The sequence below is a fragment of the Dermacentor variabilis genome, chromosome 8 (genome assembly GCF_050947875.1).
Source record: "Dermacentor variabilis isolate Ectoservices chromosome 8, ASM5094787v1, whole genome shotgun sequence".
Lineage (NCBI taxonomy): Eukaryota > Metazoa > Arthropoda > Arachnida > Ixodida > Ixodidae > Dermacentor > Dermacentor variabilis.
Genome location: NC_134575.1, coordinates 45180200 through 45197664, shown reverse-complemented (window position 1 = coordinate 45197664; position 17465 = coordinate 45180200). Strand labels below are relative to the sequence as shown.

General features: G+C 44.7%; 1 protein-coding gene across 1 annotated transcript in view; it reads right to left on the bottom strand.

Moving 5' to 3' along the window:
* The window catches only part of LOC142590176 (DNA-dependent protein kinase catalytic subunit-like), a 202163-nt gene that overhangs the window by 30151 nt on the left and 154547 nt on the right, over window positions 1–17465 (bottom strand). The window contains exons 75-81 of the mRNA XM_075702071.1: window positions 16087–16225; window positions 12265–12428; window positions 10952–11093; window positions 5270–5430; window positions 3126–3248; window positions 1090–1178; window positions 919–1006 (exon numbers count right to left, since the gene is read on the bottom strand). Of these exons, the coding sequence (XP_075558186.1) occupies window positions 919–1006; window positions 1090–1178; window positions 3126–3248; window positions 5270–5430; window positions 10952–11093; window positions 12265–12428; window positions 16087–16225 (906 nt within the window). The remainder of the gene's footprint in view (window positions 1–918; window positions 1007–1089; window positions 1179–3125; window positions 3249–5269; window positions 5431–10951; window positions 11094–12264; window positions 12429–16086; window positions 16226–17465) is intronic.

Here is a 17465-nt window from a genome sequence, read left to right as displayed (position 1 = left end):
ATGTTGTTCTTTCGTCCTTGTCTTCGTAGCGCTCTCTTTTTTCATTAAGTATGCTCAACCAACTCGCCCACATCAAGCTTCTGCTGGCCTATATAAGCTTTTCCACAGCTCAGCGATAACGTTGCGCCTGCAGTCAGTGAAACGGGATTTATGATTTGTGGTGCACAGGGCCGTTCGTGTGTTTTCACACCATCAAATATTGAGGACAGCTTACACGGGGCACTGAAAAACAAATTAATATTATGTCTATTGGAAACTTTCTTCAGATTGTGTGACAATTCGTGCAAGTATGGCACCACGTGCGCTTGTCTCTTGTGTTTATTCTTTTCTTTTTGTGATGTTTCGGAACTTATTCTTTTCTCTTTCTGCAAGATGGCTTCGCATGCTGAAGTGATCACAGAATTGGGAAAGCCTGCGTTCTGTAATCGCGCTATCTGATTTGAAAAACTTTGATCGCGTTCATGCTCACACGACTTAACTCAGTGCTGCCTTAATGCAGTAGATCGTACTAATGCAGTAATGTTTCTTTGTGAGGTGTCACGTGAGCTGTGAGGAGTTGCTTGAGTTGCTGAACGTGCCTCAATGCAGATTGTGACTCGGGAATGGATGAAGAGCAACACCTTGTAAAATACAAACTACTTCATTCAAGGTGTGGTGATGCCCTCTACTTGGCACATTAGAAGCACGCTCACGGATACATGTTTTTGATCTAAAGTAGAAGTTGATCTTAGTAGCAAGACGTATGACCACGAAAATGTAGCAGACACAAGAATATCCTGTGCACTGTAATATGCTGTGCCACGTATAAGGTAAATTATGCACAAAATTAAAAACACAACACTTCAAAAGTGATGACTATATTCCTTGACATTTCACTCTCTAATGGACTGAAATCCATTTGCGAAATGTTTTCCTCACCTTGAATGCAATCTCTGGGAACTGAAGCAGCTCCAAAGCCTTGATGAACTCATTGACAAGTGGAACCTTGTCCATGGCCTGTTGCAGGCTAAAAGTGAGAGAGAACAAATGTTCAGCTATCAAGCAGCTATGAACCTGTTGCCTACAACTACAGAGCAGTTGGAAACTTACCGGCCTACAAAGTTCTGACAGGCTTTCCTTGTCTTTGGACACTCAAACGTGTAAGCACTGGAGCTTACACGGAAAGGGTAGATTAAGGCCTGAGGAAATACACGGAAACAAGGAGACATGTTAGCCGAGCCTGGAGAAGTACATTTAAAGCAAAGTGAGTTTTCACAAGACTTAGCAAAAAAGATGCACATGCGGGTTTGAGTTTTTTGGAATTTGAATACAGGGGAACCCCGATCATGGTACTTTTTTTGATAACACCTGAGAATGCATATAATTTGGGCATCGTGTAATTCGGCCAACAACCATCTGACCTAAATAGACGGTTTCAAGTGAAAGAATTGCGAGGAGCTTAAATTTAGGCTAAAGGCCAATGGTCTGCATGACTCGGAAACTAAAACCGCCAAAAAAGTAAATGCAAGAACAATACGGCTTTGCAGGTGCCACTCACACTTCATTGGTGAGATTTAGTATACTGTGTACAGTGATATGCACCTGCCAGCATGCTAAAACATTGTTTTCTAATTTACAGACTTCAAAGAAATCTGCCACTTTCTTATAGCCACACAGCAACATTCACAAGAAGGTTACCTACGGTGGCGTTGCCTGCATAGACGCACCTCCGAATGTTGTCGATAGTATGCAGAACAACTGCGAACACGGGCGCAAGCATGGCGGCATCTGAGGCGTCGCCCTCATCCGAGGTGGCAACCAGCACTGTTGGCATGATACGATGACCCACGCGGCACCAGAAACCCAACAACAGGTGCATGAGAAGTCTTGTGTGCTCGAGCGTAAACAAAGCGCTGAACTGCGTGCAATAACAAGCTTGTCCGATACGATCTGTACGCCCTCTGGTGGCTAATTCATGCTTTTTCGCACATGCTTTTGTGCTTTTCATACAGGCTAGGGCAGTATCCTTGGGTGCTAACTTTCGGAGATAGTTTTCACTTTCATGGGACTCAGCAAAGGATGTGTCGAAGTATACGGTCTACAGCGCTCTTGGCACTGTACAAAGATAGCGAGCTTGGCACAGAGTCAATAACACCGTTGGTCCTATGTACAAACACGCCTGGTAAAGGGAGCAGGTGCTGCTGAGAGAAAATGCAGAGAGAGAGCGGAAGTGCAATGAGACGGCAACAAAGGGGCAAAGGCGGGCAGTGGTTGAGCAATTTGGAGAGGGAGAAGGGAAATGAACGATGAGAGGGCAGCGAATGCCAGGGAAACAGGGAGCACGAAAACCTGTTGGAGCTTTCCACATGCAAAGGGGCACTCTCCCCTTCCTGACAGCGGGGACAGCGCTGCAAGGAAGTTGCCGAAAGCTGGCGGTGCTTCTCCCGCGTTCACCGTTCGGTTCGCAGTTTCGCATGGGTCGTTGTACGAGACGGGACATGCGTAATCTCGCGTCGCATAATCGAGGTTTTTAATGTATTGCCTCTATGGTGATTTCTCCAGGACTGCACTAACGTGTCATAAAACCTCGGATGTTGCGAAATCGGGGTTCCACTGTATGAGGTTGCAGACTTGCTTCATTTCATGCAAACTGACTACAAGCACATCCTGATAACTTGACAGTCACTAGCGTTCAATTCATGCTACTTGCGACTGAACCTTTGCCTAACCTGTACAATAACTACACTGCCAATGTACAGCTTCGCAGTTGAAGAAAAATCCTGGACCAGAATGAATTGTTTTTCAACTGCAAAGCTTTCTTTCTGGGAAACCCACTTTGTAGCCACGTCCTACACCATAGTAGATGACATGTTTTCTCTTTCATTATACAAACTTGCAGCCCCCATCCAATCATAAGTGCTTCCAGGTGTACGTAACATGTTTTAAATATTGCCATCTTTATCAGTGTGCTTGCTTTCTATGCAGTATGTTGGCATGGACAATTATGCACAGAGTACCTGAAGAGGTTGAACAGCCTTACGGTGCCAAAGCCTCTAGCAGGCTATACATAACAGCAGCTGCTATCTCTGCAAGGTAAACTGTGTTGACACAGCCGATCTGTTAGGCTAGGCCCTACGCCATCTTACATTAGGGTAGTGCTGGGCCACGCTGTCGACGATGTCAAAGAGGAATGGTCCCACTTGCTTGTCGAGAAGGGCAAGAATCTGGTTGATCCAACGCAGAAACATCCAGCAAGGCACCTTGGAGCACTGGTAGAAGGGATGAGTAAAGAGAATCAGGACACCAAGGGGCCATTTTTCTTTCTTCACAGCAAACCACACCAACCCAACAGACAATGAAGTCAAGGAAGGCCTAAAGGAAATGAACCATTCTGCTTAATTGAAATGCATAATTAAATATGAGTGAAGATCAAATTTATGACGACCCTAAAATTGTTTTAATGACAAAGAAATGGGGGGGGAACTAAACTGGGAGCAATGACAAATTCTTGCTGTTGCAAGTTAAACCCAGAACTTCCGCGTAAAACATGCAATGCCCTCTCGATTAAGCTGCAACAGTGAGTCTCCCTCTGTACGCTTTCTTGGGCATTTGTCTAAGTGCGCTAGACCTGGCCCAGGCGGTGTTACTTAGCACCACTCAAGCCACGGTGGTGGATGTGAACATTCTTCCAACCCGCAGGTGTCACTTACAGAACATGAAGTTGGGAATAAACAGGTGACCAATATTATCCTCGTATGCTACCTGAAGGCTGCCAGAGTTGAAGCGCTTTGGTCAGTTTGACCATAAGAGGCACAGTCTGGAAGAAACAAGATCTTTAGAAGATCAGCATTTATATTTCCTACCTATAAGAGGTCAAAACCAGATACTAGCCTACTTTTCTGCTGTTGTAGCAGAACATGTCCCAAGTTTTGCTTCTAACAGTGGTTGGTGGCAACACCGTTACGTTCACCGAGACAATATTAATCCTGCTTTGTAGGCAGGAGAAGTGCAATCATGGTTCATTTGGCACAAAACAAGTGATCACTGCTTCCAAATGTGATAATAAAGATAAAGCTCTGAAAAATGCCTTCTGTATACAAAAATTTTAGTGCAAACAAGCCAGTGGCAGATTTGGAAAAGTCACTGACGCATGGATCCCTCGTTATGCAACCTGCTGTACACGTTGGAGAAAGAAAGGGCCTACAAAGAAGGTCTTACAATTCATGCATCAAAAGAATTCACAAATGCAACAGGCAAAAATCCGCAAAAGGATCAGAATATTAGAACGATTCTTATCACTCTCAACTCGTTTACTGCAACAGCAACAGTGAACATCGGCATCTTCCGAAGAACAACATCTTTGCTATGCACAATGTCATTGTCGTCTGCTACAGCATTGTGTTGTGACCTCTGAAATACATGCACAAATGCCGCTGCTCTCAGAGTCCCTGCGGGGGCATGATACCTTGTACAAATTACCAAGTGCAAATGATTCATACTAGTCCAGTGACTAAAGTGTCCTGCTCCGAAGTAGACATCGCTTCAGGACGTGAGTTCGAAGTCCAGCAGAAGCGGTTTTAATTTTATTTGCTCTATGGCAAAGATGAAATCAAAGATTAGAAGGTGGTTTGAAGAAAGCCTGATAAACTACGATGATAGTCATTGCTGTCGGTGCATGGATGGACAAAAATAGCAAACTTACTTTTGGGCTTTTTACTGTATAGACTTGTGTGAGGAGCTCACTTAGCCGCACGGCCAACTTGGCAGCCCAAAATTTGCTTAAAAAAATTCCAACGGAGAAGCAATCATGTTCAGCGCCCCAATGCCGTCCACGTGCACTGGTGAATTTTTGCGTGCTGTGCGCTTCTGCAAACCACTACTAGATGGCGAGCGCTGCACGTTCACTTCAGATGCAACGGCACATCTGAGGAATCCAGGGTATGCACAAGTCACCGGCAGTGCCGGCACCATTTTGACCAAAAGGTTCGGTCCCACGCGAAGGCCGCATCTTGTCAAAATTGTTAAAAGAAGTGGCGCTTACACGAGTCTATACGATAACTGCAGTTACAGTAGTTACAGTTACCTGGCCTCTCATTGCCTAGCAATTCAATGTACCAGTGTTTTGTGGCAAAAGCTACTGTTATCATGGCACAGGTGGAAGCCATGGCCCGCATAGCACGATGACATTGGTCCGCTGGCACTTTGCTTGGCTTGGCTACGGCCGTATGCCGTGCTCTCCTTGCACAGATGCACCGTCTCGATACATGCAAGTCAATGCAGCAGTATTCACCTGCGCAATGAAGGCCTCCCCGCAGGACGGATGATGCTGTAGTAACTGCAGGAGTTGGGGAAACATGTCGGGTGCTTGGCTGTGACCCAGTCGCATGGCGGTCAGCACAGCATCCACCAGGATTTGTGGGCACTCGTCGCGCCGTCTCAGACTTGGCTCGCCTTGTGTCAACAATGTGCATTGGAAAAAAAGACATCAGGTGAATTGAGTGCCGCATGCAGTGTTAAATTCCCTTCAACATTGATCGATCTTGCTTCAAATAAGATGTCTATTATGGGGACAAGGAACAATGTTCAGCTCACTTGCATAGTCTGACTGGTTTTTGGTTACAGGTTAAAAAAAAAGGAAATCATTAAAAAAACACTTCATATTAGCATATATTTTAAGACATGTTATTTGATGTGCATTTTACTAACCCCTCCATTTATTCTCTTTTTGAATAACATAAACACTACTCCTTAGCATTCAAATTAGATTAAGTCATACCTTTTTAAAATTTTTTTCATGTGCTTACTGGAGAGTGACAGCATCGGGCAATAATGGTTTCAGCTCGTCTTGACATAAAACGTAGTTCTGCATCACTCAGGGAATTTTACGAAGGCACTCAGGGAATTTGGAAATGTCAACTTGGTAGACACCCTGAATGTGCATTTTAGGTTTTCTGGTGAGGTTTAGTCTAAAAGTTAAAAAAGAGGTTCGTCACTAATATCTGCAACATCAAGTAAAAGCAACAATGCACATGTATGTCACTGTGCAGGCATGTAATGCTTGTGCATGCATGTGCATGTTTGAGTTGTGTGAAAAATAAACAGCTGTCATTTACTGCTTGTTACTGCTGTCGTTTACTGCTTGCTAAGCCATCCAAGCTCTCCCATCAAATAGCAAACAAACTTGCATTCTTATGGATGTTAAGGTCTTGATTAGATGTTGTTTGCTCTTTTTTTTCGTATGTGCAATTAAAAGAATTCTCCATTTAGCATTATCATGCGTGTAAGTGTGTCTGCAACAAACAAGTCTGCTTATGAGTAACCCGAAACGAGTCGGTCATTCTCAAATACGAATAAAAAGGAAATACATATAGAAGCAAATATTTTCAAATATGAGCTATTTCTGTCAACTGATAGCAGCTCAGTGGTATGAGGCCTGAACTTTGTCACAATTGGGATTCTCTCTCAACAGCTCGTAAGTCAACCTCAACTGTCCTGACATACTCTCAGCTCGCCAACGACACCTCAGTGTTGTGTTTCACTGCTTTAAAGAGTTTATATTGGTTTGGATCAGGGACACCTGCATCTCGGCATCAGTCAAGACTTTGTTTTTTGAGCTCAAGCTCCTTCAAAATGGCGGCAGCACGCTTCCTTTCCTGTTCATTCTTCAATGCATAGGTACTTTATGCTCTTGTTTTCCTTCCGCCACTTCCGTCCCACGAACAATTTGAAGCATCTTCTTGGTCAGTTGCACAGTTCACGTCCGATTTTTTTGAACTCCCTAGGGGCAGCGAAAACATCCGAAAAATCGGCCAGTTGGAAAAAAATAAATGGTTGTCATTTACTGCTCTTAAGGGCTCAAACCGCCACAGGCACATTTGAAAACGCTCTGAAGGCCTGTCGGTACACGTATTAGGCATATCGGTGCTCGTACTGTGAAAGAAAACACCGGGTGCATGCGTGTATAATTAAGGAATACATACTGTGTCCCGTGGCAATAGCTCTTTTCCACGCTTGTTATGCTTCACTGCAATACTTTTCCGTATGCTTCACCAACTAACATTTCTGTATGGAGGCAAAGCTGACTTTCGGGAACAAGCATTATGCAACGCACCGTGCTTTCCAAGCTTCTAAGCCAATCGCGAGGACCACAAAGGCGGAGTCAATGCGATTGCTGACAGCAGCGAATTTTTTCGATAAAAAACACGGCACCCAACGGCAAGAAGCTTCGTAGCGAACGCCAAAGCAGCTAGGCCTAGCGTTGCTGCAGTGGTGGCTACGGCTGCCAGCGGATCTGCGTGCGAGAGCGCCGGTTCGAGGCAGCGAGGTAATCAAAATGGCCGTGGTGGAGGCTTTGATTAATGCCGTTTCGCACCTGCGGTCACGGCAAAACATCCGGAAAACCGGACGGTAGAGTTCTTGCGTCCGAAATTTCAGGCGTTCTGATACATTGATTCTAAGGTGGTACCGCGTGGCCGTCCAAATGATCGGGAATCCGGAAAGTCGGTCGTTGACAGCACACAGTCAACTCCTCCAGCCGACGACAGGGCGTCAAAGACGATTCATTACGATTCCTGTCTGTTACTCACGCCAGCATTACCGCGATTTTCGACCGTTTCAATAAAATTACAGCTAATTTTCCCTGATAGAGGCACAAATTCCCTAAGTTTTCCCTGAGTTTTTCCAGGCTACTCAAAATCCCTGCGAATTACCGGTTTTCCCGTTTGGTAGACACCCCGACTTTATTACAGAGCCATACCAAGACAGCGCACCTTAGAAAGCGCAAAGAGCACTGGAATGTCAGTAACACAGTTGCCCTTGATGCGTAATTACACTTATTTCTAAAAGCAGAGTGCAGGATTGTGCTAATTTGTTGGTCATATTTAGACTAACAGCGCTAATGTGACACCAGGACACCAAAGAAGACAAGGGACAAATATGCCACAGTGTTGGTTCCTTCTCTTCTCCGGTTGTCCAAGTTTTACGTTCATGCTTTTAGTCTAATTAATTTTAAAGAAGTGTATCTGAAGGCCAACTGAAACAAAACTTTGGATCACATAAGAAACGTGGTTTCAGATAGGGAAGGGAAAGAGCAGCCTACACGCAAAATTTGATTTTTGAAATATGCTTTGATGCGGCATATAAAACTTGTGAAATAAAATAGTTTTTGATACCATAATTAAAAAGAAAGAATGCTGCCATTACTGTTCAATGGAAGTGATACATGATCCAGAAATCATGGGTTCTTGGTATGACCTCTAAGATTGGGCACCACCAGCGGCTGCTCCACGGCATGGTGAAAAATCTCTAAGGCAAGGTGCCGGGCCGGGACTTACGTTTTATCCGCTAACCACCAGGTGCACGAGTCTGCTTAGTTACTAAAGTAGACAATCATTGATTTGACTCCAGTTAATTCAATTTTTTGGTTCACTTTATCCCGCCTGAAGGTCCCAGCAGGTGCCCCATGCATTTCTATGGGCCTAAACTTTCATTACTTCGATCCTGAAATTGAAATTGGCCACATAAATTGAACTTGACCCGTCAACATGCATGTGCCTAACCCCTGTGGTGACCCCAACTGCAGCCCCTTTAGTGGCACCATGTCTTGGTGGAGCTTAGGGTACACTGAAGGCGTTGAACACACATCTTCTCCCAACAAAAATGCCTATTTTCAGCCTGCCCCAGAAAGATTTTCAAGATATAACAATAGCTCGGAATGTGTGATTACGACATTTACCTGATTCAAATGTGCACCTTTTTTTCCCATGATACAGGGGCCAAAAATTGCCTGTGCAGTGCAATCGAATACGAAAACGAAACTACATTAACGAAGTTCGTATGCTTTACCACATAACACGAGGGTAGTGCGACGAAGCTGGCTTTAGAAAACCAGCCGCCACTGTGCAACACACGTTAGACTCTTGCCCATTTTTGTTGGCTAAAAACTGGGCGCGTGTTAGATTTCTACAGTTACTTAGGAGCTTTCAAGTCATTTCTATGTTAGTTTTGTACTTTGGACACGTAGAAAGCGCGTATGCGTTTGATTTAGGGGCGTGTTAGAATCGGGCAATTACTGCCAAATGAATCTGCAGTGTGTTTTGTCATCTTTTTTTATTGAGATAGCAATTATATGGACACTCCAGGCGAATTTCTGCCGTCGGCATCGCTGTGATGTCCCACATAAAGTCCAAGTGCGGTAACATCCGCGTATGAGCACAGGGGCACAGAACCCTGCAAATGGGGTTCCCTGCGTACAGGCTGCGTATGGCGTGGCCCCACAGGCCCTATTTTGAAAGTGATCTGTGGTGGGTACAGTGTCTCGGTGCGCTGAGGGCTGGTGGCTTGGTGCATGCTGAGTTGCCGCCGCTTAGTTCACAGTGAAGCAAGTCGTAGCATGAAGGCCTATTCGCTTGCTGGTGCTGCTCTTCCTCATGCCAGTGTTCTGACAGCGAGCGTTCACGGTCATCGAGTGAGATGTGTTCACATTTTCCTGTGTGCGCATGACATGCTTTCTAATTCGGTTAGTAACCAAACATTTGCAGCCATTTACACAGCTGATAAAAAGACTAACCTTACTTTGTACTGCTGTCTAATAACTTTGCTATGGCAATTGTTGCTTCGCCTTTCAGGCAAAACTGTGACTTTGTTCTGCATGTTATATAATTCGACCAAAAGCATAATTCGATCAATTTCGTCGGTGCCCTCAGGGTCGAATTAACAGACGTTGATTCTATTCAAAGGTTGCTTATAGGAAGATTAGACCATTACCAGCCCTGCATGTTTGCCAAGACTGCTTCAATAGCACATATGCACATTTATGATGAATTAAGGCAAAGTGAAACTGTTTTTGGATTTGGCCTTTAATAAAACGACTTGTAGCAGAAATCTCTAAGAAGAAAAAAAAAAACCTGCCTTACACTTAGAGCATGAATGCAAATGTATGAAAGACCTTTGTCTAGAAACCAAGGACAAGCACATGTAAAATATAACTCAGATTAAGCTGTGAAATTCTGATTTTGGGACAAAATTTCTTGCTAAGTAAATGCACTATGTATATTGGTGGCAACTAAATTTTGTTTCCTTGTGGCCCAAGGTGCAAGGTTATGCCAATCCATGCCCTTAGCATGCCCTTAAGTATTACGAGATTTCGTAAAAATTAGGGACTCGGCTGGCAAAAAAAAAAAAAAGCTTTACTGTATTTATACACATATGACACACATTAAAAAACGCACGAATAATACTAACTGCCTCTTTATGCCTTTTACTCCCTCAAAACTACCTAGACTAGAGGGCTACTAGAAATTCCAAGAGCTTTGTACAACTGCTTACCACAGAAATATCAAGCCCCCTAAGCTCTCCTAATATTCTCACTCATTGCATAGTGAGGGTCTCCAGTTATGGCATCTTCTATGCCATGAGGTAACATACAAGGGCTTATTGGCCAGCCGCATGCTTCTAAGATCATGTACTATGTGATGTCTGCAGTTGAAAATAACATTCCGCATCCACTGCCATGGCTTTGATTGGTGCTGGCTAACATTCCCAGTGCTAGGTCCAGTACACATACGCAAGAAAAAAAAAAGAGAAAGGTGTACAGTGATGGCAGGCGCAAGTGGCAGACCACTGCATGCATCACGCGGAGGTTGCGGGTCCAGCCCCCACCTGCGGAAAGTTGTCCCTTTGTTTGCTTCTATTTCTCTTTTCCTCATAATTTCTACTCTTCAATACAAAACACAGTGTTTCTCCTATGCTTTCTCCAGCTTTGCAGTCTATCAGCTACATATGGCTGATGCCAACGAAAAAGAATTGAGCCCCTCAGTTCTTCCTATTCTTCTCATCGCTAAATGTACAAGAACGTTTCCCGCGTTCTGTGCTTGTCAGAGTGAAGCCTCCTTGTTAAAAGAAAACTGAACCTTCAGTCTCACGTTCAGTACCAGAATATCGTAACCGCTACTTCACTGCACTGGGCACTCACCAGTCTGTTCTGCCTGCAAGATGCCGCTGCAGAAAACTGCCAGGCTCAGGTGAGCGTCAGCTTTCAGCTCCGGCGACGCCTCTTCCACGGCAGTGGCGGCAAGGTGCTGATGGAGTGCTTCATCGCAGACTGACTGCGCCATCTGCAATGATTCGGTGCGATTATTTCCAGACTTGAATGGAAGCACACCACTTAAAAGTGCCTTGCAAGCATCTCAGCATGGTGTCACTGCCTATACTTGTTGGTATCACCTCACCTGTAAATGAATTATTGATTGATTGATCAATAAATCAAAGGAGTTATAATTAAGCTACCTAGTGGCAATTTTAATGTACTTCTTTTCCATCTGTTCTCATGCAAATAGTTTGAAATTGATTGATCATCAATCAATTTCAAACTATTTGTATGAAGACAAACAAAAAGCAAGAATGCATTAAATTGCAGCTAGGTTCATCAACGGATAATCGGCAATCAATCAATGGCAAACTATTCGTGCAAGAAACAGATGGAAAAGCAGCACATAAAAGCTGCTATTAGTAACTTGACAGTTCCACAGCCTCCACTACGTCAACCTTGAAGTGGCAGCAGTGTTAGACATATGAAGGAGGAATATTTGTAAGCCGCATCAAAATAAAAGATAATGTTAATATATTGGTCAAAAAGCTTTACAAAAGCAAACTATGCAGTCACATTTGCAGAAAGCAAGTGGACCTGACTTGATGCACTAGCAAAAAGCACAGTAATTCAGAAGAGATGACGATCTGCAGCATTAATTTTCCATTCTAGAACTTAAACATGCTGCTGTGAACTTTCCATGTTTCAGCTTTTCTCTTCACATAGTAGGGCTAATCTTTTTTTAACAAGAAACTGTAGAACAGTAATGCAAATTTTCTTTAAACTTAACAAAGTTTTCAGATCAGTTTTAGCTCTTCACTTCCTTCATGAATGACTTCATGAGTGTGCTTTGGAGAACATGCAACTCATGCAGTGAGGTGGCGAAATGATAATCTGCCCAACAATGTATTTTCACGATCGGTGTGATGTTCCATTGTTCAAAAACAATCTATGTCAAGTTAGGCCCCCATATCACCCTGGGACAAACCAAATGGAGCATTCATGTATTGCCAGCTTCATTGAAAATTAGAACAATTTACCTCTTGTACTGGTGAATTGCAACAAGGATGAATTTTTTCTGTACACCTCTCCCCCCTTCCATCTGCAATATTGCCATAGTGGTGTTGTGGGACTCTTTGAATAAAGAGTAAATAAATAATCCCAATAAAGTGAGGGCTAAGTTACAGGGAAAGACTCACGATGGCCTGCTTATCGTTGGAGAGTTTCAGCGCTGCCTTCTGGTCCTCAGTCATCTGTCCACCAGCCCTCAGGACAAATGACAGTCCAGACATCAGCTGTCCCCTCAGCATCTTGTATTTCACACTGTGCACGATGTCAACCACTGTACCTTCAGCAGCTGCATCTGCAGAAGAAAACATCTAATGTGTGAGGCACTTCCGAAATCCACTAAGGTATTCTTTCTCGTCCACAACTGGAGGACATAGTTTTCTTCTTAATTTTTTTAGAGTAAACAGCAACATGCTGACTGAGGAATACTACTACTACAGTAGATTTCTACTACTACTACTACAGTAGATGCATCTGTGCCAGAAGGCACCCATGCATTTCTATAGCGCAAAACTTTTGTTATTTCGACCCTGAAATTTGCCTTCGCGAGATAATGTGAACTTGACCAGTCAGCAAGCACACACCTGACCCCTCTGGTGACCCCAGGGCGACCCCTCTAGTGGCAGAGTCTGTCTTGGCGGAGCTTAGGAGAAAGTGAATGTGCTGAAGGCGTGTCATCTCCCGTAGAAAACACTTATTTTCAGCCTGTTATAGGAGGATTTTTAAGCAATAACCATAGCTCACAATGTCCGATTACGGTTATTGGCCCAATTCTAATGTGCACTTTTCTTTTTTTCTGAGAAAATTGGGTCATAAATTGCCTGCACGGTAGTAGGGGACAAATTAAAACTGTCTTCGTGGCATTCGCACGCTTTACCGCATAACAGGCGCGTACTGCGGCAAAGCTGACTAAGAAACAAGCCACCAATGTGCAGCACACATTAGACACTTTCCCATTTTTCTCGCTTTAGCAAAAAAAAAAAAAAAAAAAAAATCCGGGTGCACGTTAGATTTCTATTTTGCTTATGTGCTCCAATATCATCTTTACATTAGTTTCCTACATTCCAACAAAACAAAGAACAAAACAGACAACTCTAAATAAAAAAATTATCATGAGCCATTCCACTCTGTGAAGGTGGATACGACACGGAGCACACAACATGTGACACATAATTTTTAACAAAGGTACGAACTAATTTATTGTCCTGATGGGTGGTCATCGTGACGAAAGGTACGCGCACTCATTTATTGTCCTGACCAGTGGTCATTATTTCCCTCGCAACTGCAATCGCATTCTTTGATAATGTCAAATTGATGCATGCATGCCGCTGGGTGATTGGTGTGGCATCGTAAAGGAAATGTCTGCAACATGGAACGTGTAAACCGCTTCCTTTTCAGTACCGACACATCCACATTAAAATCACCGACAACGACAACATGGGTAGGTGGTGTCATCAGAACGCAAAAATGGCGCAGCGTTGGCCGGGGCCTCCTGTGTTGGTACAAGGTTTGACAGGGCCGATCGAAATGATAACTTGGCACGAAACGACAATAAAAGCAGCGGATATTTTGGAAAAAGTGCAAAAACATGTGCCAAGATCGGGCCGATAATGGCTGCCAAAATGGCAGGCAGACTGTAATATTTGTTACGTGGCGACGAACTTAGCACTGCTTTGACAGCTATTAATCAAACCCGTATGCGTGATCTCGGGACCGATTACTGATGAGCCACTCATATGAACACATTAGCGGCAAGCATTCCACAAGGGCTTAATTGCAGCTCATTTAACGTATACCACATCATCAGCGGCAAAGTTTCATCCCAGCCACATTGCCTGGGCCATTATGCCTAATCGGTGCTGCTTCGTCTTGCGTCAGCGACTAAAGTTACGGTCTGGTGCCGAATCGATGCAGTTCTATTCACAGTAGCCGCATGGTACTCAGAAAGTCGACCAACCAGCTCACAAGTTGCTTGCGACGCGCATCGGTATCTCTTTATAGCTTCCAGCAAACTGTCACCAGCCTAGCTTTAGATTTACACGGTGGGCGCGAAAGTGTAATGTGACTAGTGTGCTGACCGCCCGGCTGCACACATTTGCAGGGAAAGAGGGCTGGGAAGGGGGGAGGGGAGGCATCTCGCAATTTTGGCCTGACCCTCCTGATTTGAAAATCATTGGCAAGTGGCAAACCAAGCCGAACCTAACAATGAAAAGTCACCTGCTCTTTACCGTCGGCACTGACCGAAGTTGGCCCGCAGAGCGCCAATAAAGACTATAAGCACAGAACGGTGATCGAGTCACTTGATGCGCCGTCCGCCTTATCGTCTGTGGCGCAGGTTGGCCTTAGGATAAAGTATGAACACCCAATGCAAGCGACCTCTGGTGCGAAGGTGACAAGCAGCATGATGGACATGGTTTTTGCGTTGGTGCGTCACCTACAAGTCGAACCCCACGTCAGTGACGACTTTGAGCAATGTCTCCCCGGTGCTGCCGGTGTGAGGGCGGCAGATACACGCTGCAGCTGTCGTGACGCATGCTTTTATAACTTAAATTCATATGTTTCGTTGTAAAGAGCAGAATAAAATGTTTCTGCAGATCTTGCAATAGGTTTTTATCCTTGTATGCACATACCAAAATTTTGGTACTTCGCTCGTTCCGTGCGACAATCAGTAGTACTTGACTGACGTAAATCCAGTTCTGGTTTTGTGGTATTGACCAGTCGCTCACAGCAGCTCCAGGCGACGAGTGACAAATTATAGATTCCGAAAACTGAGCAATTTAGCAACAAGAACGACCAATTTGCTAGCGCAAAGGCAAGTTTCGTTGCTTGAAGTCGCTGCTCGTCGCTATCATGCACAAAATCACTATCACGAGGTTTCACGCTAACTCACCTGCCAAACGATGGGAAATCCCTTCTATATTTTGGAGGAAAATTGAAAAGCAATACTTTCTATGAATTAAAAAATTGCCATAAAACAAAGGTCCACTGTTAAACTAAGAACCTCATTGGTATTCGGAAGAATATAACACAGGGAAAAAAGTACTTGATTATATTCAACAGACATTCTATTGATAAAAATTCACCAACGATTACGATACTCCCTAATGCGAAATTTGAGTGCAGCTCTATATATGTGTTTTCGTTTCGTGATATATTGAGGCATCGCACCAATCACTGCACCGACTGGCAGAGACGTGATGCGCAGCCCTATATGTAGACCGGTCATACAGTTGCTGCTCCCCGGAAACTGAAGCTCATGCAACTGTAATCTTTACCGGGAAATGCTTGCGGTGAACACTGTGCGTGCTTTCTGGTTCTTTCTTTTCCTTCTCCCAGATGGCCGGTGTCACTGCTGTTGCGGATGCATGGACGTGAGCGCCATATGGTGGTGCTCTAAGGGGACTTCCTCTGCTTTCCTCCTCGCGCTCTATTCGCTATCGCAGTCTTCTGCTTTTCTCCTCACTCTTTTGCCATACTCTCCTCCTCCATTTTTGGCAAAACGCTTTCACTGTAGCCTCCTCCACCACTTTCCTCCTCTCTCTCTATTTGCCATCGCCTTCTTTCATTCCCCACTGCGCTCCGCATTCGCTCAGATACGTCGACACCAAATGCAGGAATGGGTGCCAAAGAGCAGCGCTCTAAAAACATTTCCCAGTCCCTCAAATACTACAACTGACTTGCAATCAGTGCTGCCACAACTAATCTGGATTTGCCTTTAATGAGAGTGCACCCCACTTTATATCTTGATTTCTGTGTACCAATGTTACTGATAGCTTACTTAATTGTTACATTTTTGTTACACCATACTAGGAGACTCCCGAGCATGTGCAACACCATCTTTTCCTGCAAAAAACTTGTAAGCCTTACATCTTTGATAATTTTCTAATATTCGATTTGAAATCTACTGCCGGTATTCACACACCCCTAGGTATTAGCAATCATTGGGCACTCACCGACTTTTTCAAGCATCCGCATGTAAGCAGCAACCTGCTTGGGCAGGGGCTCATTTTCCGAGGCCCTCCTGAGCATCGTGCAGTACGTTTCCACGTAACGCCAGTCTGCCCAGTCACCAAGCTGCCCAGAAAGCCTCATCTGTGAAACGGCAAAGAACACATTTCCTCACGAATGACATTGGCATTTTTGAAATTTACACAGCATCAGTTTACAAGGCAATGAATCACTGGTTTTGGGCGTCACGTCACCACAGCCTGAACAACATGGCCTCAACCAAGTGAACGTTTCGGCATTCCCAGCGGTGTAAAAAGTGGAGGGGGGGGATTGATCGTTCTTCATCCCCTCCTCCCCCCTCCCCCTGAACTGAGGCTGTAATAGACAGTGGTGTGGAGAGCTCTAGATTAATTTTGACCATGCGCGTTTCTTTATCGTTCATCCAGACCTCTGCACACGAGTGTAACTGCATTCCGCTCCTGTGTAAATTGAACCAACAGCCTCGCGCCAACAGCCTGCATCACCATGGCTGGTGCACTATGAAGCGGCGAAAGTATGGTGTTCTAGAAGGGGGTAGTGGGCTCAGGAGCCGGAGCGCCCTATGCATTGCAGCGAGGCGGCGAGTGTGGACGGGACACGGATTTCGGTGGCGGCGCTGTAGTCGCGTGGGCTGCCTCCCTCCACTGCTTCGCCATAGAATAAAGTGCTTCGCGCGCTTGTTCATGCGGGCTTGATTCGCGACGTTGACTGTTTTTTGGTGTTTTAACCTACCGTTCGAGTCTGTTTCGCGCGCAGTCGGCCGAACACGTGAGCAGTAGGAAGGTCGAAACGTCAACGGCAGCGATCCTGCTTCGCTCCCGGCTGTGAAACAGGATATAAGTGGAAAAAAGGAAAGCAGCCGTCGTTCACTGCGCCGAAAGATGAATAAACACGGCGAATTTGGGAACGCAACTTGCACCGCCACTACAAAAAACTCGACGAAACGTGTGCGGTTTGTGTGCGAAACACGCTAAAAGAGTAGGTGGATTTTTAAGCGATTCAACTGCAGATGGCCTAAGGGTGACGATATCTAGCACATTATCACTGCTGGATTATCTTGTCAGCAGGGATTTAGGTATGTTATGACATACAGGTTAAGCCAGTATTCGCTGGTAAACTTTTTCGGTAAAGTCAGGCAATCATGTGGGTCTAATGTCCACCCAACACCAACGCAGTTTCTAATTGTCGTTAGTTGCCTATCATTTTATAACCTTGCGAAAATAGTACGCTCAGGCAATGCTGACCTTAATGGAGCTAGTGGAGAAATGAGTTCTCTCCTGAGTGCGCAAGATGCTCCAGCTCAATAAGCCAGGGCTGCTGCAATCGACCATCTCATTGAGGAAGG